Source organism: Pelophylax lessonae, assembly GCF_965119305.1.
Source record: "Pelophylax lessonae genome assembly, chromosome: 5".
NCBI lineage: Eukaryota > Metazoa > Chordata > Amphibia > Anura > Ranidae > Pelophylax > Pelophylax lessonae.
The window spans coordinates 501,085,165-501,112,037 of record NC_138772.1 but is presented as its reverse complement, the minus strand read 5'-3'; the positions used below and the strand labels follow the sequence as shown (position 1 = coordinate 501,112,037).

Below are 26,873 nucleotides of genomic sequence, written 5' to 3'. Positions count from 1 at the left end.
AAAAACTACAGTTAATTAATTCATGTATCCATCAAAAATCATTAGATGTAGATTTAAATGGAACTAGTGTAAGTACTTGTGTCTGTCTTGATATCTGCCTTTGGCAATCTGCTCAGACTGAGAGAGAGAAATTGAGCTCCAATGCAAAGCGTATGTGACAGCAGGAGAATGCAGAGTAAACAGAGGGTTAGTTCATCCATGTGTGCTACAATTCTTTAGTTGTGTAGCTAGGTAGATAAACCAACCTGATGATGCACTTGTGATGCAGGGCAGAAGCAGAATTTGGCTGTGCTCTCTAGCAGGGAGTAGGTGAATCACAAAACTGGCGACATAAAAATGACAAACCCTTTGGCATGTAGTATCATAGCATGACAAACTCTTTGGCAGGTAGTATGCAAGTAGAACCTTGTAGTTAGCTTTAATTTTAAATTGCTATATGAATGTAAAACCCAAACTATAGGACTTCCATGCATATGCACATTGTACTTAGTTCTGTTTTTTATGTCTAGTTTACACCTTCTATATATATATGATAAATAAATCTGTTGCAATTACAGTAAAGGATATTGTTTTAAAACTCAGTTCCTGGCCCACTTTACAACTTCACAGTTCTTTTATAGAGTCATTTTTATTGTTGCCACTGTGCACAAGTTACAGTATTAGCTGTGGTAAGACCAGCTCTGAGGAAGGGGGCCTGACCCCCGAAACACGTTAGCGGTCCTGACTGAAGGACTTGTTCCAGTTCACACATGGTGGATTCTTGTAACATGTTTTTATCTCTACGTCTGTGAGTATGCATTTGGCATTTTTTATTAAATAATTTGCAACATTGACCAGGGGTAATGCACTAGGTGTTTGCGCCTCCTCTTTTTTTTCCTTTTTTTTTCTTTTCTATGTACCCGTATTGGAGTTCCCTGCCTGATGAGAGCAGCACGCCAGTCTCCCCATTCGGAGTGAGCGCTGGGCTGAATTTTTGTACGAAGGAAATAGTTTGTTTGGACCCGTGTAATCAAACCTACAGTTAGGCTTTCATAACCCCCCTTTCCTTTTGCAACTACACCAGCCTCCATTCTTTGGAGAAGGATTTTCACAAGATTTTGGAGTGTGTCTGTAAAAGAATAGTTGTAAGGTCTTTGCAGGGGACTTGAGTTCCTTTACACAAAACTCATCAAGCTATGTCTTTATGAAGCCGGCTTTTTTGGCACATTCATACTGGAGCAGTACAGTGCCTTCCTCAAATGATGTGTTCGAAATACATTAGTCTAGACCAGTGATGGCAAACCTTGGCACCCCAGATGTTTTGGAACTACATTTTCCATGATGCTCAACTACACTGCAGGGTGCATGAGCATCATGGGAAATATAGTTCCAAAACATCTGGGGTGCCAAGGGTTGCCATCACTGGTCTAGATCAAGCATGTCAGCTTGGTGTAATGTAGGCTATATTTAACTCTCTAGCCTAACCCTCTGTGGCCCTCATTAGTTTAAGTATACTCCTACTATTCTACTTTGGAGATATTTCCTCTCATTTCCTATTAACAGAAAGTGATGGGAAATCTTTTTGGCTGGATTAAAAAAAAAATTACTTGATACGGTTTTAACCCTTTCATACTCTAAAATAAAGGTTTTAGCTTTACATACACTTTACCGATGCCCTTCACAAAAAACACCCGGACTGAAGAATTTGAAGAGATATCCTCATTCTCTTAACTTCAACTGAGCTTTAATGCATTCATTTATATAATTTTGATTGAAATAATTATTTTACAGTTATAATACTTTTGTTGCCTGCTCTTTTGAGTTTATACTTCAATTCAGCTTTATTTGCAATCTCACTGTGCTAGTTGTATGCCAAAATGACCTGTACTTTTTATGAATGGCTAACAAATGTGTTGTGTTTCCTGATTTTCATGTCCCCCTGGCAGCTGTTAGCTGTGGTCACCCTGGCAGTCCAATTTATGGACGAACAAGTGGCAATGGCTTTAATTACAATGACGTTGTAACATTCTCCTGCAACATGGGATATGTCATGCAAGGTCCAACTCGGGCACAGTGCCAAGCCAACCGGCAATGGAGCCATCCTCCTCCTATTTGTAAAGGTAGGAAAGACATGAAATACCTTTGATTTTGCTTCCTATTAAAGGGGCACATGTTAACTACTTATTTTGCTGATGCATCTTGAAAGCTGGGTTGAAGCTTTTTTTCTTTTTTATAATAACCAGCATTTATTTTAAACTCTAGTTTTAGCCCCGGTTCACACTTATGCGATGCGGGAAGGCTGCGAATCCGCAGCCTGTTCCCGCATCGCAAACGCACCTCCGGCAGTTCACACTGCCATATGCGATACGCTGGGGGTGTCAATGTAATCTTAACGACACCCCCAGTTTGATCACATATCGCAGTGCGATCTTGCAGTTCGCACAGGATCAGATCGCACAAGTGTGAACCGCTGTGCGATCCGATCCTGATGCGGCTGCAAAAAAGGGTCCTGTGCGTGTTTGCTGCGGGTGCGGCGCGAATTTAGCCATACAAAGCGTATGGCTAAACTCGCACCGCACAGCCGATCGCATGTAATGAAGGAGCAGTGCGCATGAGTGTGAACCGGCTCTTATGTGTAATAAATTCCCCTCTATGTTGATTATTTACATTTTGAGAATATAAGGCTGAACTCTGGACACAAAAACTGTGATTTAAATATAGTCCCTAATAGCAACAAATGCTATAATTACCCTTTATTAAAAGAGGCGTGGAAGGAACTCAGCAGGCCCACCCACTATGGTGTGCCTGCCAAAAGCTAAGTGATGACAAGGCCAGTCACCCTGCACAGGGAGAGAGAGCAGCAGTGACTGGTCTTTATACCAGGAAGATCCTGCACACAGTTTCACACTGAATTAGTGCATAGACCTTAAAGAAATACTCAAAGCACATCAAGATTCAAGTAAATATATACATACTTCAAATATGATCTAATATTTGCTTATTCTAGAGGTCAACTTTAACCACCTTTACTTCACTGCTTATCTTATGTAGGTAGTAAAGCAGGCCTTTCCAGTACTTGCTGAAACTTCTTATGAGTAAAATATAAGTAAACCATGAAACAATGGCAAAAGTCTCTAAAATTTAAAAATCTGCAGCTTTCAAAAAAATAATAGCTACTGTGAAATTTAGCTTCACTCAACAGAATTCATTTTAGGGATTTTTGCTCACTTTTACTGATCTAAACATCAGAGTATCCTAGTGTTCAGGCCACACATAAGGTTGTTTAACATAGCAAAAAGCAAAATGCATTTCAGCCTCCATACTTTTTGTCTCACTGTTTTGTCTTTTCCTCCTTAAGACAGAGCTACCTCAGTCTCAGCCCCTCTGCTAAGCTGGTTCCAGACTGGACCTGGACCTATTGTCTACTTATATGCAGTTAGGTCCATATATATTTGGACACAGGCACAATTTTAGTTTTTTCAGGTATTTAATAAAACAAATTCAAGCTATAGTTATATAATTGATATGGGTTGAAAGTGCACACTCTCGGGATTCATTTGAGGGTATGTACATCTAAATCGGGTTTAGGAATTACAGCTCTTAAGAATAGCCACCCTCCCTTTTTCAAGGGACCAAAAGTAATTGGACAATTGAATCAAAAGCTGCTTCATGGCCAGGTGTGGGCTACTTCTTTGTTATTTCTTCAATTAAGCAGGTAAAATGTCTGGAGTTGATTCTAAGTGTGGAATTTGCATTTGGAATCTATTGCTGTGAAGCTACATCATGCATTCAAAGGAGCTGTCCATGCAAGTGAAACAGACCATTGTAAGGCTTCAAAAATGCACCGGTGAGCTCAGCAACATAAAAAGGCCTGAATGTCCATGGAAGACAACAGTGGTGGATGATCGTGGGATCCTCTCTATGGTAAAGAAAACCCCATTCACAACATCCATACAAGTGAAGGACACTCTCCAGGAGGTGGGAATATCATTGACAAAGTCTACAATCAAGAGAAGTGTTCATAAGAGCAAATACAGAGGGTTCACCAAAAGGTGCAACCATTCATAAGCCCAAAGAACAGAAAAGCCAGATTAGAGTTTCCCAAAAAACATCTAATAAAGTCAGACCAGTTCTGGAAAAAACATTCTTTGGATGGATAAAACTAAGAATTATCTGTACCAGAATGATAGAAAGGAAAAAGTGTAGAGAAGGTTTGAAACATTTCATGATCCAAAGCACACAACGTCATCTGTAAAACATGGTGGAGGCAGTGTGATGGCATGGGCATGCATGGCTTCCAGTGGCCCTGGGTCATTGGTGTTTTTTTGTGATGATGTGACAGAAGACAGAAGCAGCCAGATGAATTCTCTAGTGATTAGAGATATACCGTCAGCCCGGATTCAGCCAAATGCAACAAAGATGATTGGATGGCGCTTCACAGTACAGATGGACAATGAACAAAAACACACTGCAAAAGCAACCCAGGAGCTTTGGAAGGAAAAGAAGTTGAATATTCTGCAATGGCCGAGTCAATCTCCTGATCTCAACGCAAATGAGCATGTATTTTATTTGCTGAAGGCAAAACTAAAGGCAGAAAGACCCACACATAAAAAAAGAACTGAAGACAGTTGCAGTTAGAGCCTGGAAAAGCATCAGAGATGAGGAAACCCAGTCTTTGGTAATTTCCATGGGTTCCAGACTTCAGGCAGTCATTTCCAGTAATGGATTCTCAACAAAATAATAAAAATATAGAAAAATGTATTTATGATTATATTAATTTGTCCAAGGACATTTGAGCCCCTGAAAATGGGAAGACTGTGTATAAAATGGTTGCAGTCCCTAAAATTTGTATTTGATATTTATGTTCAACCCCTTGAATAAAAGCTGAAAGCCTGCATTACAAATTTGTATTGTTTCATTTTCATTTTATTCTAGTGGCATACAGAGCCAAATGTATTATAATTGTGCCTGTGTCCAAATATATATGGACCTAACTGTATATGCTTCTACATGGTTAGCTTAGACACACCTAGCTGATTGGGTGGAGGACTACCTCAGTCCTTTCTCAATCTTCAACTATCATTCTTATACGTCAGTCTGGCTCAGCAGCCTGTCTGTTTAGGCCAGACAGGCCTTTGACATGTGATCTCCATGTGTTGGGCTTCAAGCTGTTCTCACATCACACAGATGCAATGGCTCACTAGAGCAGGGGTGTCCTACCCTTTGATCTTCCTGGGTTACATTGGAAGAAGTCTTGGGCGACACAAACAATGCACTAACAATACAGGGAGCTGTGGGTCAGAAAAAAATAGGCAGATAACAATCACTGATATAGATAATATACCTATCTAAAGAATACAAATTAATTTTTTTGTAATGTTTTTTTTTTTTTAATTTGAAAGTAAAAATGTCCCACAAAAACTAGAAGAAAAATCGACATTCTTTTGATAAACGAATGCATCAATATTTGGTTTGATAGATGTAGTAGCACTTTTCAATGAATTCCCAAGGCAATCAAGATATGTTGGTTCTAATTTTGCCCTTTGTGTGCTTCATACTTGGAAATAGTGACTTAGAAATATAGGTGCTGCTGTAAACGAATGAGGTCAATAAAGCGTGATTGTGAAAAGTGGACAATTTTTCTTTGAGAAGTTCTAAAAGTCTAGTAAAGAGGCACTGTCAATTGTTTTCTTCTGCCACATGTGTTCACTAAGTGTAAAAGCATTTGTAAAAAAAAAAAAACAAAAAAAACACATTTTTAACCACTTAAGCCCCAGAAGATTTTACCCCCTTCCTGACCAGGGGATATTTTGCGATTCGGCACTGTGTGATTTTAACGGACAATTGCGCGGCCGTGCGACGCTGTACCCAAATTAAATTGACGTCCTTTTTTTCCCACAAACAGAGATTTCTTTTGGTGGTATTTGATCACCTGTGCAATTTTTTGATCATGCGCTATAAACAAAAAAATAGCGACAATTTTGCAAAAATAACAATATTTTTCACATTTTTTTATATGAAATTCCCCAACAAAAATATAAAAATCAAAATTTAACATTTCAGGCCAATTTGTTTTCTGCTACATATGTTTGGTAAAAAAAATCCCGATAAGCGTATTTTGATTGGTTTGCGTAAAAGTTATTGCGTTTACTAACTAAGGGAAAGATTTTTGTCATTTTTATTGTTTTTTTTAAAACGAGTAATGGCGGCGATCTGCGATTTTTTTTTGCGGGACTGCGACATTGCGGTGGACAGATTGGACCCTTGCCTGACATATTTGACACTTTTGGGGGTACCAGTGACATTACTACAGTAATCAGTGCTATACATATTCACTGTTACTGTAAAAATTACACTGGCAGGGAAGGGGTTAACTTTATTGGAGAAGGAGGGGTTAAGTGTGTCCCTAGGGGCATGCTTCTAACTGTTATGGGATGTGGCTGTTTGTGTAACTACAGAGATATCAGTCTGCCGGTAACGCGGGGATCACAGTGAGCGAGCGGGGCGGGAGCGTGCCTCCGGCGGCGCATGCTCGCCCCCTATTGGCTCGCAGGCGAGTGACGTAACCATACGTCACTTTGTCTGCACGGGGCTGACCGCCGCAGTATATGTACTTGCGGCGGTCGGCAAGCGGTTAAGTAAGTTTACAATTTTGTGTTAGGCCGCATTCATAGCCATCTTGGGCTGCATGCGGCTCATGGGCCGTAGGTTGGACACCCCTGGACTAGAAAATCCTCTTTTTTACACTAACCCATCTCCAATAAATGTCATGCCTGTTCAAGAGTCCTCTTCCTGCTGAAAAGGATGTGTCTTCATATTTACACAGTGTTAGACTGTCTGTCTCTCATACTACCATGAAAGTGCTTGTGCAGGAACTATTGTAAAGTATGATTACAATTTGGTTCAAGTCTTATTTCTGTACTTGGCTGTATGCCAATCTTTTGAGCAGGATGATAGGAATTCTAGGACGATCTACACACTGCAATGGTTGCAAATAAGAGAAATTTAAATTTGATGTGAGTTTTATAAATTCAACCCAAACTATTATGCAAAAGATAATTTCTAGTAACATTCAGAAACAAACCAGTGGTTGTTTGGGAAAAACAAAACAAAAAAAAAAAAAACGATTATATAGAAACTGTACATATATATTATGTCAATTTGATAACCAGAAGATTTTTCCTTTAATGAACATTTTTGGCAGTCTAATCAATCCAAAGTTTTTTATAATACTTTCACTCTTTATTCGACAAAATGTTTATATCTTTCCTGAGTGTATTTCCCTGGACTCCAGTAAAAAAAAAAAATCAATCAGTATTCTATAAATCTCAAAAGCAATTAAGGAAAAAGAAGAGAGCAGGGTTCCCAGATAACCTTGTGAATGTATCTGTCTGAAGCTGAAGTTAGCCATAAATTTTTATCAAGATATGGAAATGAAGTTACTCCTGGAGTGAACTGATATACATTTGAAAATGGTCTTTGCCAGTTTTATGATCCTGACTTACATAATCCTCCTACCTTTTCTGACCCTGGGTGATATCAGATGTGCTGGAATTCACATTCCTAAAGTGGGCTCCAGCTGTTTTGAATGAAAACGAATTAGAACCTCTGTTGGGTTTGTACTGCTGTCTGTGTCACTGTTGGGGAGGATTTCCTTTACGACCTCCACCTGTGAAGAATAAAACCGAAAGAATGTCCCTCCAATAGGACCACAGACAGCCACCAAAAAATACATTTTAGTAGAGTGGGAAAGATTGAGAAAATGTCTTTTCTCTTGATGTTGTTATCCCCCCTTACTTCTTTTACCTGGATCAGTGGTTACTGGGACAAAAAATGAGGACACAAGGGTGACACTAACAGCAATCAAAGCAATATACAGTTGTAGCCCTTATCACACATATAAAAAGCTAAACAAAAAAAGGAAAGCATAAAATCAAATCTAAAAAAGAAAAATGCAAATAAATATATAGTGCTCATGTGCTAATAGGAGGAGAGAGGAGAGTGACAGAGAGATGAGCTCATCAGTGTGCTGCTTCTTCTTTCACTGTTTAGTCACAGGCTGGGGGAAGGGAATGACCTGCAGCAGAGAAAAAGCAAGACTTTTGCCCTGCCAGAGGGGTTGTGTTGTAAGGCAGAGCTGTGTAAGTCTAAGCACTGAACAAATACATTAATAAAAACATAATGCAATTGTTTTAACGGCCAAAGGATTTGAGTTTTCAAATCCCTTTGCCATTAAAACAACTTTATTATGTTTTTATCCATGTATTTGTGATGGAGTTCATCTTTACATGCTAGATTATTTTTATCAACACGTTTTTTTTTTTTTTTTCATTTTTTAACACTAAGACGTATACTGGACTGAAAAAATAGATATGGCACTTTCATTTTTCCAATACCTTGCAAATATTTCTGGGGATACCCTAGTTCACTGAAAGCTGCCTTCAGGAATTGTTCTTCCTATCCTCATTCAGTCAAGGGGTCTAGCACTCATTCATTTAATTTCTACTTTCTTCATCCCTGTGATATCTGGCACACCTCTATAAATGGGGCCAATTGCATATTCTACAGAGGAAATGTGTTTTGCTATGGAAAATGTTGCATTTCATTTGAAAATCAAGGTCTCAGAGTCTGGAGGAAGAGTGCAGAGGCACAGAATCCAAGTTGCATGAGGTCCAGTGTGAAGTTTCCACAGCCTGTGATGATTTGGGGAGCCATGTCATCTGCTGGTGTTGGTCCATTGTGTTTTATCAAGTCAAAAGTCAGTGCCACCCTCTACCAGGAAATTCTAGAGCACTTCATGCTTCCCTCTGCTGACCAGCTTTATGGGGATGCTGATTTCATTTTCCAGCAGGACTTGGCACCTGCCCACACTGCCAAAAGTACCAATACCTGGTTTAATCATCATGGTATCAATCTGCTTGATTGGCCAGCAAACTCACCTGACCTAGACCCCATAGAGAATCTGCTGGGTATTGTCAGGAGGAAGATGAGAGACACCAGACCCAAAATTGCTAACTAGCTGAAATCCACTAAAAAAGCAACCTGGGCTTCTATAACACCTCCGCAGTGCCACAGGCTGATCGCGTCCATGCCACGCCCCATTGATGCAGTAATTTATGCAAAAGGAGCCCCGACCAAGTATTGAGTGCGTTCTATACTGTACATGGACACATTTTTCCGTAAGCCAACATTTCTGTATTAAAAATGCTTTTTTTATTGGTCTTATGTAATATTCTAATTTTCTAAGATACTGAATTTTGGGTTTTCACTGTAAGCCATAATCATCAAAAATTAAAAGAAAAAAATGCTTGACATATTTCACTCTGCATGTAACACATCTACAGTATCTAACAAAAGTGAGTACACCCCTTCACATTTTTGTAAATATTTTATTATATCTTTTCATGTGACAAAACTGAAGAACTTTGAGCAAATTTACACAATTATACAATTATACAATTATACAGTTATACAAGCTGTACACTCACTACTTTACATTGTAGCAAAGCGTCAGTTCTTCAGTGTTGTCACATGAAAATATATAGTAACATATTTAAAAAAATGTGAGGGGTGTACTCACTTTTGTGAGATACTGTATATAAAATATACGAGTTTTACTTTTTTAATTTAATTACTGAAAAAAAAAAAAAAATTTTGATGATGTTTTCATTTTATGAGATGCACTTGTATATTAAAATATTTATATTAAATGTGTTAACAGAGTATCAAAAAATTCAGCGTTTGTGGAAAACAGAAAAATACTTATAGTTGTGAACAAAACAAAGCAGCTAGCATGCTGTGAGATATCTATCACCGCGTATGATTATGTAAAGAAATGTGACACACTATAATTACACCTAAAAAATAAGATAAACCTAAGGCCCCTTTCACACATACAGTCTGTTCAGTTCATCAGTTCAGTCACGTCAAATGTATCAGTTTTTCATCCGTTTTTCATCCGTTTTTCGTCAGTTGTCATCCGTTTTTCGTCAGTTGTTATCCGTTTTTCATCCGTTTTTCGTCAGTTGTCATCCGTTTTTCGTCAGTTGTCATCCGTTTTTCATCAGTTGTTATCCGTTTTTCATCCGTTTTTCATCCGTTGTCATCCGTTTTTCGTCCGATCCATTTTTTTGACGGCTGAAAAATAGGGCATTCATCTGTTCAAAAAAACGGACATTGACGTAAGTGGATGAAAACGGATGTTAACTGATGATCATCAGTTGTCATCTATTTTTACATAGAGATGCATTGATGTCCGTTTTTCATCCGTCAACGGATGGATGAAAAACGGACAGCATGTGTGAAAGGGGCCTAATAATACAAAATAGGTTAGGTATAATAGACAATAAGAATGTACACATTCTCTTATAAAGTGATTCCACAAGCTTCTAGCGAAATTGAATCACTTCTTCCTCTGCTGTGATCCACCACCATTAAGAAATCTTCTTACCAGATGCTAGTGACTATCAAGAATCAACCCCACATTTTGGAAGAGCATCCACACTGGTCATCTCCACCATTACTCTGGAAAATTATTCATTGGAGACTATTCTCTCTCCTACAGTTGACTCCTCAACACCATCCACCACAAAACAATGCGTGCAGGTAAGTTCCAAAAACAAGAAAATCATATGCTCCACATAGTGTGAAAACTCCTCTGCTACCATATATTCCATATGGTACGGAGTAGAGAGGAGACGTTGCTGGAGCTGGCAGCAAAGGAGTTTTCACACTATGTGGAGCATATGATTCTCTTGTTTTGGGTACCTACCCGCTTGCATTGTTTCATGGCAGAGGGTTTTGAGGAGTCAACTGGAGGAGAGAGATTGAGTTCAAGGTAATCATTTTCCAGAGTAATGGTAGAGAAGACCAGTATGGATACTCTTCCAAATGCAGGTTTGACTCTTGAGAGTCACTAACATTTGGTAAGCAGATTGAGATCTCTTAATGGTTGTGGGTCATTGGGGAGGAAACCTTTTTTCTATAGAAGCTTCTGGAACCATGTTATAATAGACTGCGTACCTTACCTGTTGTATATTATACTGTGCATTACATATTTTGTAATATTTGGTTTATCCCTTTTTGTTTGGTGTAATTATAGCGCAGCACATTTTAATAGGAACACTGAAGTCCTGTTTGACCAAGTCAACACCACATCCCAAAAAGGACATTATAGGTGTTGAAACTCCTCTCAGATATAATTAACAGTACACAATCATTATTAAAAAGAGATCTTAATCGTACAAAAAATATTTGATTTTGTTGTAAAATGTTTTTGTACAATGAAGATCTCTTTTTATTAATGATTGCGTACTCTTAATTGTATCTGAGAGGAGTTTCAACACCTTGAAAGTCCCACTAGTTTTCTATTTTTTCTATAGTGCAGCACATTTCTTTGCATTTTAACCACTTGCCGACCGCTCACATGGAGCGTACTGCGGCAAAATGGCTCGTTATCGTACAGCAACGTAGGTCTACGTTGCTGGACTCCTCCCCTTGTGGGAGGCTTGCTCCCGCTGTATTCAGACACAGCAGGAGTCGGGCCAGGGGAGGAGAGGCGGTGATCACCGCTGCTCTTCCCCGAACGTCGGGGATCGAGTGAGGAGATCCGCCCGCTGTCTGTCTCCTATGTGACAGACAGTCACAGATTACAGGATTCAGCATAGCTGAACCTGTGATCTGTGCCTGTGTCACACAGTCCCCTCCCCCCACACACGTCAGTAAGCACCAGGCATACATTAACCCCTTGATCACCAATAAAAGTTAACCCCTTCCCTGCCAGTGTCATTATTACAGTAACAGTGCATATGTATAGCACTGATTACTGTAGTAATGTCACTGGTACCCCCAAAAGTGTCAAAAATGTCAGTTAGAGGTCCGATCTGTACGCCGCAATGTCGCAGTCCCGCAAAAAAAAAATCGCAGATCGCCGCCAGATCGCCGCCAATACTAGTTAAAAAAAAAACAATAAAAATTACATAAATGTCCCGTAGTTAGTAGCTGCGATAACTTTTGTGCAAACCAATCAAAATACGCTTATTGCGATTTTATTTTACCAAACATATGTAGCAGAAAACAAATTGGCCTAAAATGTTAAAAAAATTAGATTTTTACATTTTTTTTATGGGGAATTTCATGTAAAAAAATGTGAAAAATATTGTTATTTTTTCAAAATTGTCGCTCTTTTTTTGTTTATAGCGAGCACAAAAAGTATAAATCGCACAGGTGGTCAAATACCACCAAAAGAAAGCTCTATTTGTGGGGAAAAAAAGGACATACATTTAATTTGGGTACATCATCGCACGACCACGCAATTTTCCGTTAAAGTAACGCAGTGCCGAATCGCAAAATATGGCCTGGTCAGGAATGGGGTAAAATTTTCCGGTCTCAAAGCGGATAAAAATACGCTCATTGAGAATTTTTTTGTCAAAGACATGTAGCTAAATACATTTTGGCCTAAATATATGACAAAAATTGAATATATTGGATATTTTTTAACTGTTAAAGTAGGAAAATATTGTTATTTTTTCAAAATTGTCCCTTTCTTTTATTAATATCGCAAAAAATGAAAAGCGCAGAGGTGATCATATACCACCAAAAGAAAGCTCTGTTTGTGGGGAAAAAGGACGTAAATTTTGTTTGGGTACGGCATTGCATGACCGCGCAATTGTCAGTTAAAGTCGCACAGTGCCGAATTCCAAAAAGTGGCCTGGACGTAAAGCAGGAAAATCCTCCGGTCCTAAAGTGGTTAAATCTGTTGTAAAGATGAAAAAATTAGGATTGCAGATGATCAGTTCTTAGATGTGGTTGCTTGCTTAATTTTTATACTTAGAATGAGTAAAGAAGTTAGTATAGCTACCCAGGGACAGAAAATGTGGTATATTCAGATTTACCGGGTGAATATAAAGCCACCACATCTAGGAGCTGGTTAGCTGCAATATATTAAAATTGTTGATTTTGGATTTAGATAATACGCTTTAATAGTATACTTGTGGGCTTGCAGCAAAAGTAAATTGCTATTCAGAGCTTTTCTGTTTTATCTTTCACAGTTTCTTGGTGACATAATGAAAAATATAGCACCTGTTGTCTCCTGGTAGTGTTTGTTGCTTTACACTGACATATTACAAAGTAAAATTACAAGAAAGGGGTATATATATATATATATATATATATATATATATATATATATATATATATATATATATATATATTTCTTTTGTCCTGAATTTTGGGTGGCTGATTGATTACTAAGAGAAGAGTGAGATGGTCAAGCAAAACCAACACACAAAATGACCACTTTTTTTAATACTTGAAATGCACAATCACCATGAAAAAAATAAATAATTATTTTTGTGTGTTTCAGTGAACACATACTGTATTTTGTGTTATTGCAGTGTTAACTTAAGGGGGAACTCCACCCAAAAGGGGGAAGTCCGCTTTAAGGCCTCCTTCCCTGCTTCTCCATAGGAAATGGCACACTATTTTTGCTGAGGGAGGGGTTTCCTGCTCCCACTGTCGCTTGGATCACCTAGGCAATCTAAGCGGAAGTTCCCCCTCCCCACTTCCTCCCCGCAGTCTTCATGGACGCGCCACAGGGCCAGAAGACCGCGGGACCATTCACAATGGGCACAATGTTGCCAACATACCAGAAAGTTACAAAATTACAGTTTTGTAAGTGCAAATCTCAGTATTTAAGTTACAAACAAGTGTGATTTAAGATAGATATTAAGGTAAAAAACATATTTCTATATACAAAGTAAGTAGCTCAGAAAAAACGTTCCACAGTTTAAAAAAAAAAAAAGCTGAAAAAACTTGGTGCAGCAGCTGTCGCTGCAGTATATAGTTACATAAAGTTACATAGTAGTTGAGGTTGAATAAAGACAATAGTCCATCCAGTTCAACCTGTGTTGGTGTGTGTGGCTGTAATCATCTTACATACCCCTGAATGTTTTGATCCTTGAGATGTACGTCCAAGAGTCTCTTAAAAGTAGCCATACTTCCCGCAGTTACTACCATTTGTGGCAGAGAATTACACAGTCTTGTAGCCCTTACTGTAAAGAACCCCTTGCGTAGTCTGAGGTTAAAACTCTTCTCTATTTGCATTGTATGGCCTCATGTCCTCATGCATTCCTTGCGACAGAATATTTTTTTTTCTATGTTGCGATCCCCATTGAGGTATTTGTAAATCGCTATCGTGTCCCCTCTCAGGCGTCTCCTCTCCAGGGAGAATAAATCAAGCGCTTGTAAGCGCTCTTCATATTTAAGGTCCTCCAATCCCCTAATCAGTTTAGTTGCCCTTCTCTGGACTTTCTCCAGCTCCAACACATCCCTCCTGAGGACTGGCGTCCAGAACTGGACAGAATACTCCAGATGCAGTCAGACCAGAGTTTTATAAAGTGGTAGGATTATAGTTTTATTTCTGGAATACATCCCCTTCCTTATGCATGCTAATATTCTGCAGGCTATTAGCATGCATAAGAAAGGGGATTTATTCCATGCTCAGGTGTAAATGGAGCCTTAAAATGGGCAGCACACACACATGACATTGACCCTCACAGTGACACTGACAGCAGTGTGCAGCAGCACAGATGATGATGATGATGATGCCTCACCAACATGACACTTCTCCTCTTGGGTCACAGTGACAGTCTCTCTCCACGCCAGGTGGTCCCTTCAGTCCACTTCAGTCCAAAGAGCACTGACAGTCCGGCTCATGGCTTGCCTTGCTCCTGTTGCATAGACTCACACAAGAGGATCTGGCCTCTCCTCTCAGATCCCGTTACACCATGACATCACACAACATGGTCAGGCACCACCGCCAGCACCATCTGAACACACTGCAGCAGGCACTTGGATGGTCTCAGCCAGCTCCGGACAGCCATATTTTTTACTGGCAACCTTTTCTTGGCACTGGCATTTCCTGGCAGGAGAAAAGTGCCCATTTTTTACTGGCTGCCAGTAAAAAACTGTCAATTGGCAACACTTAATTGGCAGTGCAGTGCGCCTTGTGCATGCACTACAGTTTTTGTAGCTGCTGACTTTTAATATTTAGTAACATGACTGGAGCTCCTTTTTGATAGTACCTTTTTATATGGCTTTCACATTTTATAAACTCTCTCCTCCTTTTTTGTTATGTTATCCACAAATTTGTAGATGAGACACTAGAGGCAGAGTAGATTAGATACTACAATGACTGCCTAATTGCTTAACAACTGTTGTGATAACATATCTGCCACAACGGGAGGATATTGTTTTCATTGATTATGCTGACTCCTAGATTCACATTGTAAGAAGGAGCAGAGCAAAGCACCATTTATAGATAGACAAAAATGTAATATGCATACCCCAGTGTATATAAATAATTAAAAGCTGTGATTTTTTTTTAAATTAATGTAATATATACACTCACCAGCGACTTTATTAGGTACGCCTGTTCAATTGCCTGTTAACACAAATTGCTAAACAGCCAATCACTTGGCATCTTCTCAATGCATTTAGGCATTTAGGCATCTAGGCGTGGTGAAGACGTCTAGCTGAAATTCAAAGCTTTAGAATGGGAAAGAAAGGAGATTTAGGTGACTTTGAATGTGGCATGGTTGTTGATGCCAGACCAGCTGGTCTGAGTATTTCAAAGACTGCTGATCTACTGGGATTTTAATGCACAACCATCTCTTGGGTTTACTGCAAATGGTCAGAAAAAGAGAAAATATTCAGTGAGCGGCAGTTGTGTGAAGGAAAATGCCTTGTCGATTTTAGAGGTCAAAGGAGAATAAGGAGAATTAGCAGACTGGTTCGAAATGATAGTATACCTCAAATGTACCTCAAATGTACCTCAAATGCTCACTCCTTACAACCAAGGTATGCAGAATACCATTTCTGAATGCACAACACATCAAACCTTGAAGAAGATGGGCTAAAGCAGCAGAAGACCACACTGTGTGCTACTACAGTCAGCTAAGGACAGGAAACTGAGGCTACAATTCGCATGGGCTTACCAAAATTGGACAATAGAAGATTGGAAAAACATTGCCTGATCTGATGAGTCTTGATTTCAGCTGTGACACTCAGATGGTAGGGTCAGAATTTGAATCAGAAATAGAACCAACATGAAAGCATGGATCCATCCTGCCTTGTATCAATGGTTCAGGCTGGTGGTGGTGGTGTGAGGGACATTTTCTTGGTACATTATGGGCCCCTTTGTACCAATTGAGCATCGTTTAAACGCCACGGCCTACCTGAGTATTGTTGCTGACCATGTCCATCCCTTTATGACTACAGTGTACCCATCTTCTGATGGCTCCTTCCAGCAGGATAATGCACCATGTCACAAAGCTGAAATCATTTCACCACAGGTTTCTTGAACATGATAACACTGTACTCTAATGGCCTCCACAGTCACAAAATCTCAATCCAATAGAGCACCTTTTGGGATGTGGTGGAACGGGATATTTGCATCATGGATGTGCACCTGACAAATCTGCAGTAACTGTGTGATGCGATCATGTCACTATCAACCAAAATCTCTGAGAAATGTTTCCAACACCTTTATGAATCTATGCCATGTAGAATCAAGGAAGTTCTGAATGCAAAAGGGGGTCCAAGCCAGTACTAGCAAGGTGCACCTAATAAAGTGGCTGGTGAGAGTATATATATATATATATATATATATATATTAAAAGCTATAATTAATTTTGAATAATTTATCTGTAAGGTTAAGGTACATGGGGGAGATTAACAGTGCATTAACACTGTGCTTGCACTAAACATTAAAATGGATTGGAAGGCACAAACCCCTTAGTTATTTTGGAGCAATCAGTCCTCTGTTCTGTAGCTGTGACATATACAGGACTCAGCAGAGAGATTGAGAGCTGGAGATGCATGCTTCAATACATCTGATGTCCCTGTTCCCTGTTCAGATGAGAGCAGGAGGGAAAAGGAGGGTTGTTTACACTTCAGACTCTTCTTGTGTAGTATAGTCACTGCTTTGGCAGAGAGAGGGTTTTGAACTGTCTCCAGACAGCTCACATCATATGACAAGATCACACCTGGTGGGAATCTGTATGGAAAAAAATATTTAGATAGTAGTATCGCCTCCTCAATCCCCCCTCCCCCCTTTGTACTTAGCTGACTCCTTACTCAATCCAGCGCTATACCTGTCTGTAGCGATACTCTTCTCTCACTTCCAGGTCTCACAGGCAGAAAATTGGTCCAAGGTTAACATTGTAATTAAGGAACCATCATGTGGCAAAGCTCTGTCATCCTAGAACTGCCTTACTTGGGGTAGACAACCCAAACAGCAATCTGTGTTTAAGAACTAGTTGTTATAAAATAAATTGCATTCTTTTTCTAACATTTTTGAATTTCTTCTAAGTCTAATTTACATTTTTGTTTTCCTAGTGGTCAACTGTACTGATCCTGGAATCCCAGAGAACTCTATCCGGGAAAGTAAAATAGAGCACGGTAACTTCACCTATGGAACAGTGGTGTTCTATGACTGCAGTCCAGGATACTATATATTTGGATCTTCTGTCCTTATTTGTCAGCCAAATGGACAATGGGACAAATCACTGCCAGAATGTATTAGTAAGTTTATTTCACTTAACAAGTAGAGAATCCTTTTTAAAACATGATAAAACTTTTTTAAAATTTCTAATGGTAGAGCTGTTTGGACATTATTATATGACCTAATATCGATTATAAACTATACCAATTTGGACTCTCCAAAAGCAAATACCTACAGTATAATAGCCTGGGTTTTTGAGCTTTTGTTTGCATCGAATGGGATTTCCATTCCCATGTCCATAGGAAAGCAAAACTCTCTTGAAGTAGGTCAACTTCAGGTAAGAAGGCATTCATTTAGTTCTGAATGATCTCAGAAGTTTCTAAAACTGACATCTAGCTGATGCTTAAGGGAAAAGAAATAGGGCTCAAAGGTTGAGGGGGACTTTGCAATAAGGGTGCTGGTAGAACAAATATAATGGTACAATAAGAATATCAAAAAATATTAATTTTATTAAGGGAAATAAATCATTAAAATTCGCGTACTGTATTCAAACAGAAACACAGCATCAATAAAAAACATATACCATTTCAGACCATGTTCTTATATACAGTTTAAATACCATAAAGTGTACAACAATTTCTACAAAAGGGTAAACCGTGTAAGGATTTATCCTGTACCGCAGAATATTGATGTTTTGTGCGGAGATGTGGAGATATCCACACGTTCAACCCGACATGTTTCGCGGCCAGTAGCCGCTTCCTCAGGGGTATTGTTTTACGCACATAGAGAAGGAAATATTTGTTACACACAAATTTTATGGTAAGAACACTAAAGTGGAAAGAAGAGAAAAAAAACAACATTGGGTAAGTATAGATATTCAAATAATTTTCCATAATGTTAATGGTGTAGATATTAATACATTATATTACAACATAACATTAAATGTTTTACAAGTATGTCCTACTGAGATACATTGATCAAATATGGAAAAAATAGTGTATATCACACCTGTCTAGTATATGGTCAGTCACCAGAGTGGTATTATGTCAGGACCGCAAGGTAGAGGGAAGGATCCCCCCGGGGGCGGATACGGGAGCGTAGCCAAAGAGGAGGGCAACACTGCTGGGGTAAGGACTTATATGTCTAGAATTGAAGAAAAATATATAAAGAAACAGATATTGGTATGGATCCCATATGGTATATAAGGTTCCATATATTGATTTGTACAAATATATAAACATGAAACTTTACTCATAGTCTTACCCAAACTGCTCCCAAGAAATTGAATATGGGCAGGGACGGGCAAAGATGTGGTAACCACCATACATATAGATGGTAAAACAGGCAGGTTCTTATATTTTTTGCCACCTGGAAATAAATAGGACGGGTAATGTCACATAGTAGAATAGTTCTATAAAATAGAACACACACCATGTGCTCCACCCATCATGCAGTAGTTGTAAACATAGTGAAAAAGTAGTCCACTTTCACTAGATTGAAAACTACAAGTCATCAGCCACAAAGGATGTCGGTACTTGTAGTTCATTCATTTAAAGATCTCTGTGAATAAATGATACAGCTGTGTGACAGCAGGTGTCGGAATATGATCATCCCTGTCACTATGGGGTGGAGTGGGGGGGGGGGGGGGTAATCAGCAAGAAGTTGCAGGAGTGGGAACATGTTAAAGGTTCCACCCTACAAGGGGTGGAACCTGTAACATGTTCCCAAAGGTGAACTTATCCTTTTATCCTTTCGTTAGTGCATGGTCATCATTTAATGATACTTTTCTAATACGTGATTAAACATAGAAGTACACAAGGGGGATATGGGCTTCATGTCTTGAACATGTATGTCATTCTTTCAGTGCGCATGTTTGCATGTTGCATGCTTGTCTCCTCTCTCTCTCTCTCTCTCTCTCTCCCCTCTCTCTCTCTCCTCTCTCTCTCCCTCTCCCTCTCTCTCTCTCCTCTCTCTCTCCTCTCTCTCTCCCTCTCTCTCCTCTCTCTCTCTCTCCCTCTCTTCTCTCTCTATGCTCTCTCCTCTCTCTCTCTCTCTCTCTCTCCTCTCTCTCTCTCTCCTCTCTCTCTCCTCTCTCTCTCTCCGCTCTCTCCTCTCTCTCTCTCTCTCTCTCTCTCTCTCTCTCTCTCTCAGGGGGGCACCTTTGGACACTAGCAGTGTTGTCAGTCTGGGAAGAGGGGAGTGTTAGGTTGACTAGCTGCTGTAGATATATCAACAAATTAAAGCCAATCTCTAGCTCACACTTTAAATTTAGGTACAGCAAACATTTTTTTCCTGTTGGGATAAAGGCTTTACATAAATAAATGAAATGTTTTGTCTCATCCGTGTAAAAATATGCACCTAGAAGAGAGTTTGTTCTTATGAAAAACAACAGACTTACTGGCTGGATCACCAAATGAAAATAAAAGAAAGAAAACCTAAAAAGCACAAGGAAAGTAATGCAGCCATTAAATCTAAGAATTAGTAAAATGTAGCTTTATTTTGGATTTCCTGGCCAATAGGCCAAGGAGGATGTAGGTTGTTAGCTGCTACTCATTGGCGTTGTCCCTTAGTACAGGGGTGCCACAGTCCCCTTTTGTTTAATTAATATACTTATGATTGTGTCTATCGCTTTGAGGTAAACTCTGTTCTAAAATTTCAGATGATACCACGTTAGTTGGGAAAATAGATAATGGTGACAAGGCTGTATATTGGCAGGATATAGGAAAGCTAATGGGTTATTGCAAAGACAATAACATAGAGTAGGGGTCCCAGAACTTTCTTAAAAAAATGGCCAGTTTACTGTCCTTCAGTCTTTAGGGGGGTTGGACTAGGGCCAGTGGGAGTAGAACATGCCCTGGCATCCAGTAAGAGTAAACAATGCCTATCATTGGTGTCAGTGGAGGAATAGTGCCCCATAATTGGTGTCTATGGAAGAAACAGTGCCCAGTAGTTGGTGTCAGCAAGAGGAATTGTGCTCTTTTGTTGGTGTCAGTGGAAGGAATGGTGCCCCATTGTTGGTGTTAGTGGGAGGAATAGTGGCCCATCCTTGGTATTAATGGAAGAAATCGTGGAAAATAATTTCTGTCAATGGAAGGAATTGTGCCCCAGTATTGGTGTCAATGGAAGGAATTGTGCCCCATCGTTGGTGTCAATGGAGCGAATAGTGCCCCATCGTTCGTGTCAATGGGAGGACACTACTCCATTGTTCATGTCAGTGGAACAAATACTGCCCCATTGTTGGTGTCAGTAGGAGGATAGGGGCCAATCTTTTGTATTAATGGAAGGAACTGTGCCCCATTGTTGGTGTCAATGGAAGGAATTGTGCTCCAATGACTGGATAAGAGCAGGCAAAAGGCCACTTTTGGCCCCTGAGCCTCAGTTCGGAGACTGCTGATTTAGAGCTAAATGTGCATAAGACAAAGAAAATAATTGTAGATTTTAGGAGAAATAGAAAAACTAGTTACAAGCCTGTTGTGATTGATGGGACGGTGGTTTAGAGGGTGTTGCCATTTCTTGGCAACAATAAATAGGGAGGATCTGTCATGGACAGGGCACATATCCGGTCCGATGGACACGACTCATCTGAGAATATACTTCTTGAGGAAGTTGTGGGGGCCGACTTTTCAGAACATGTCCTCCTCAGCTTCTATAAGACTGCCATTGAGGGTGAGCTGAGCCGTTACATCTCTCCATGGCAATGGATGTGCAGGGTCTATTATAGAAATGCCTTACAGAGCGTAATAAAAACAGCACAGAAGATTATTAAAGGTTCATATTTACCGTGTATTGAAGAACTGGGGAATGGTAGGTACCTTCGGAGAGCTGTTAATATCCTAGAGGATAGCTCCTATCCTCCAAATTCCTTGTTTACAATATTACCATCTAATAGGCAATTTAGGAGTATGTTGTCTCGTACCACCAGAATGCAAAACAGCTTTTTTCCACAGCCTATACCATTTTTGAATGCTAGAGGCTTTTTTGGGTTAAATTAAAAGTGCAATATGTATTTATTATGCAATGTATTATGTGTTGATTTCATGAAAATAATGTTTCATGTGAGGTACGTGAAGTCTTTTATTGTGAGAGGGCTGCATCTGCATTTCATTTTATAATTTGTAAGGTAAAATGTTTATAAATTTTTCTGATATTGATTATAATATACATAATATATCATCTCTTTAAAATATAATGAATTTGAAAGCGTCATCTTACTATTCCTTGAAATACAACTCTTTCACACACACTGCTTTGTCTTAAGGAATTGGTAGAATCAGCACAACATAAGCATGTTCACCGTGACATGTGCAATAACCTCACATCTCTCAAAAGTGCACCTATGATAAATTCTCAAGCTTCCATTAAATAAAGTAAATAGTCAGTTCCATGGAGGTGTTTCAACATGGCAGACAGTAGAATTAAACTTGTCATTTCTCTTCTCAGTGATTGACTGTGGTCATCCTGGAGTTCCTCCAAACGCAATTATTTCTGGGGAAAAGTTTACATTTGGATCTGCTGTCCATTATTCCTGCACTGGAAGGAGAACATTAATAGGGCATTCTACAAGGACCTGTCAGTTAAATGGGCAATGGAGTGGATCATTACCTCACTGTTCAGGTAAACACGCTTCAAAGAAAATATAAATATTGACATATTTATGTATAGATGTGTGGTTGTGTATATATATATATATATATATATTTATATATTTACTCTATATATACAGTATATGTAATGTATATATCCTGATTGATATATATATATATATATATATATATATATATATATATATACAGTATATATATAGACAGTATATGTAATGTATATATTCTGATATATATATATATATATATATCTATATCTATCTATCTATCTATCTATCTATCTATCTATCTATCTATCTATCTATCTATCTATCTATCTATATCTATATATATATATATTTACAGTATATATAAATATATATATATATTTGCAGTATATATAAATATATATATATATATTTCGAAAATACCTTTAGACAGGTTTCCACATGAGCTGGTACGATATCTAATGCTAAAAAGCATCCTTTTAATATTACCAGACTTGGCTGGCATGCAAAAAAGCAAGATGTTTTGATACAGCATCGTCTTCTACAAATAAAAAGATAAAAAAATCTTACATTTATATAGTCACTGTATTTAAGATAAATAAAATAAGCATTTGATGGTTTCTTACAGTGGACCTTTCTTCTGGAAGTTATTATGTTACTGGTGCCTGTGCATCTCTAATGCTAAAAAAATTCAGATTTGCTTCTTGTTTTTTTCTTTTACTTAATGAGAATGTAGAATGTTACTGATTATTTTTTCTTTATTTAACTTTGCAAAGCATAATAAATAAATATATATTTTATGTAATCTTCTCTGTAACCAGCAGATGACACTCTAGTCTCGTGCTCTCATAGTTATTTTAGCTTTCATCTTTGCTGAAAAAAGTTCATCATTTGCAGAACTGAAATAATTAATCAGAACACTGACTTATTGCTAATCAGAGGTTTTAGTCAAACAAACAGAGCTGCAAAACAATCTTCCTTTGCTGTGCTAACTCTTCAGGTGACCCAGTACTCTGGGAATCCTTTTTCATGTATTACATGTTTATTTGTAAAACAAAGGTTGTATTTTCAATTCAAAACCAATATAGAACAAACATTTATAAGCTTATAACGTAAAAAATAAATAAATACATAAATAAATAAATAAATAAATAAATAAATAAAGCTAACAAAAACATTCGTTTTACCTTTAAGGGATTTTGTTTTTATATCCAAACTGATTTGCTTTCCAATAAGGAGTCAATGTTTATTTAAAACTCAGAAGAAGCTTTAGACACCACATTTCCCATTAGTTTTCTCTAGACCACTGGGGCTGATAGCAAGAAGATCCTTCCTATCAGCACTCCCAATTTCCACTTCCAACAGTCTGAGGGTGTTAGACCCTCCCACCTAGCATTCTCCTTTTAGGAAGTTAATAGAATAGCTTGTCTAAATATCATCAGAAAGGAAGCAGATGAGGATGTGCAAGAAAGTGTATATGACTGACCCAAAAAGGACGGTGCTTTTCTCTACAAAAGAGGGAGTTTTACTTTAAGAGCCACATGAAAGTTTATTCTTGTTAAAACCATTTACCATGACACGTATTCCACACACATTACAATTCAAGTGCTATAAATGGCAAGGAGGACATTAAAAGAAAATGGACACCAGCTAATGATTTAAGTGCCAAGAATTTCATTTAAACTTTATTTGCGGTTTGGTGATTCAGCATGCTCTGTCCTCTGTGTCATTGTTCATAGAAGTTCATTTTTGTATAACTATATTCTCTAACCGCTTACAAGTCTTACTGATCATAATAAGATCATTTGTGGAAATGACTGTAAATCTAGTAAATGCCATTTCAGGACATTTCAGTAAAGAAATTGGGGAATGTAATTTGAATATGGATAAATGCTGCTTTCTTATGATTGTAGGAAGAAAGACACAATTCTTGTCTTGACCCCATTACCTTTCAGTGGAGAGTTTAGCCCTTTTATGTGTCCCGAACATGTTGTTTTAGACCACTTGAATCGTTGGAACATAATTGATACGCCCTAAAATACTTTAACAAAGTTTAGTAATAGATACATCTCGTATGTCCTGCTCCTGAAGAAGCTATACAATTAATCAATATATTATTTCATCATATTTATTATTTTATTCATATGTAGATCAAAAGCCTGTATTTATTTTTCTAATAAAATGTATTCCTATTTAACCCCTTATTATTCCTTTGTTAACCCTATTAAGTCCTAATTATCTCCTCCCTCCCTTTCTCCCTGTATCTTTTTTTTTTCTGCTGATTTTTTTATTTTTATTATATTTTTTATCATAATTTTTTAATGTTGTAATTCATTTTGTTTGTTTTCTATTTCAGCGTCTCGTTAAAAAAAGTGCAAAAAAAATAAATAAATTCCTTTTACAAATTAATTTCCTATAGTCTGTACCAAAAACATAATTTTAGATTAATTATAGAATAAAATACATACTTTTTATTCATAATAACACTATTTTTTTTTTTTAAAAAAACAGCGCAACAGAGAAAAAATAAAAACTTTTTTGCAGTTTTCTATAGAAAATGAAGGAAAGTCAACCTCCACTACCAAAAAAAATAAATAAATAAAATGGTTATAAAGCTATGAGTTGTGGTTATTATTATTATTAAAGCATGAGATCAGAGGCCATCTGAAAAGCAAATACAAAGAAAAACAGATAGATAGATAGACAGATAGAGATGTACCGAACGGTTCGCCGGCGAACGGTTCCCGGCGAACTTCGAACGTTCGCGTTCGCCGCTGCGGGCGAACATATGCGATGTTCGGTCTGCCTCCTATACATCATCATTGAGGCAAACTTTGACCCTGAACATCACAGTCAGCAGACACATTCCAGGCCAATCAGCATACCTCCCTCCCACCTCCTATAAATAAGCAAGGGCAGCATCCATTTTAGATCATTTCTGTGTTACTGAGAGCAGGGAAAGTGCTGGTGCTGCTGCTGCTGTTATAGCTGGGGACAGTTCCCGGTCTTGTTAGCCAGTGTTCTTGGTACACTCCTGCTGTAAGGACAGCACCCCAAAAAGCCCTTCCTAGGGCTGGTATTTGAGGTTTTTTTTGGATATATATATATATATATATCTATTATCCCCAAAAGCCCTTTTGAGGGCTGGTATTTGTGTAATTTTTTTTGTTCTGTGATATATATATATATATATATATAGATCTATTGTCCCCAAAAGCCCTTTTGAGGGCTGGTATTTGTGTAATTTTTTTTGTTCTGTGATATATATATATATATATACATATATATATATATATATATATATATATATATATATATATATATATATATTGTCCCCAAAAGCCCCTTTGAGGGCTGGTATTTGAGTATTTTTTAATATATATATATATATATATATATATATATATATATATGTAGCATGTCCAGAACCAGAAAAAAAAGATCATATAGGTGTAAAAGGGGTTCCCACCATCCCTGCTCTACTGAAAAATTATCTTTTTTTTCTGGTTCTGGACATGCTACAGAGCTGAAACTTCACAGGTACACTTTTTAGACCCCCTAGACACTAAATCACACAAAAAAGTTCTTAAAAATTGTCATTTTTGATAGAGAGCCAATTATTGGAAAAAAAAAACTTAACAAAAAAAAATTTCTTTGGATTTATTGTTTGGGGGGTCTAAAAGGTGTACCTGTGAAGTTTCAGCTCTGCAGCATGTCCAGAACCAGGAAAAAAAGATCATATAGGTGTAAAAGGGGTTCCCACCATCCCTGCTCTACTGAAAAATTATCTTTTTTTCTGGTTCTGGACATGCTACAGAGCTGAAACTTCACAGGTACACTTTTTAGACCCCCCCAGATGCTAAATCCAAAGAAATTTTTTATTTTTTTTTTATTTTTCCAATAATTGGCTCTCTATCAAAAAATTACAATTTTTAAGAACTTTTTTTTGTGTGATCCCTCTCCGGCATGCCACAGTCCAGGTGTTTGTCCCCTTGAAACAACTTTTCCATTACTATTGGGGCCAGAAAGAGTCCCTGTGGGTTTTAAAATTCGCCTGCCTATTAAAGTCTATGGCGGTTCGCAATGTTCGCCGGTTCGCGAACATCGGCGAATGTTCGCGAACCGGCGAACATTGCGAACCGCCATAGACTTTAATAGGCAGGCGAATTTTAAAACCCACAGGGACTCTTTCTGGCCCCAATAGTAATGGAAAATTGTTTCAAGGGGACAAACACCTGGACAGCGAATTTTATGTTCGCGACATCACTATAGACAGATAGACAGATAGACAGATAGGCAGATAGACAGATAGACAGATAGATAAATCGATCTATAACCATTTACTTTTTTTTACATTTGACAATACAGCCTAATCAATGTAATGAGTTGAATTTATTTTTGTAAAATACATACACAAACTCTATACATTCTCTTTAGTGTTAGCTCAAATATATAGTTCTTTATGTTACATTAATGTTTTAAAGATAATATGTTTATTGGAATCTTAACCAATTTGTTTCGGAGTTTATTTATTTCCCCCACATTAGGGCTTTAACCAATAGGTAGAATTATTGGTGTAAAGTGCGATGTGCCATCATTAGTGGCCATTTAGTCTCTGCAACGGTTAAATATGACAAACCAAGTTATTTTTGCTTTCTGGTGCTGCTTTCTGAATATGTTTAAATCCTTTCATCTGGGTTAGTCACATACAACCACTTCAGGAACTAAAATGCTTCTAATAATGGCACATTGCACTTTACACCAATAATTCCACCTATCGGAAGCCCTAATTTGGGGGGAAAT

The 26,873-nt window shown here is 38.0% G+C and overlaps 1 protein-coding gene across 1 annotated transcript in view; it reads left to right on the top strand.

The window, feature by feature from the left end:
• CSMD3 (CUB and Sushi multiple domains 3) overlaps window positions 1-26,873 on the top strand; it is a 1,619,578-nt gene that overhangs the window by 1,434,134 nt on the left and 158,571 nt on the right. Inside the window, exons 55-57 of the mRNA XM_082258441.1 lie at window positions 1,926-2,099; window positions 17,377-17,562; window positions 21,923-22,096. Coding sequence (XP_082114567.1) covers window positions 1,926-2,099; window positions 17,377-17,562; window positions 21,923-22,096 — 534 coding nt within the window. The remainder of the gene's footprint in view (window positions 1-1,925; window positions 2,100-17,376; window positions 17,563-21,922; window positions 22,097-26,873) is intronic.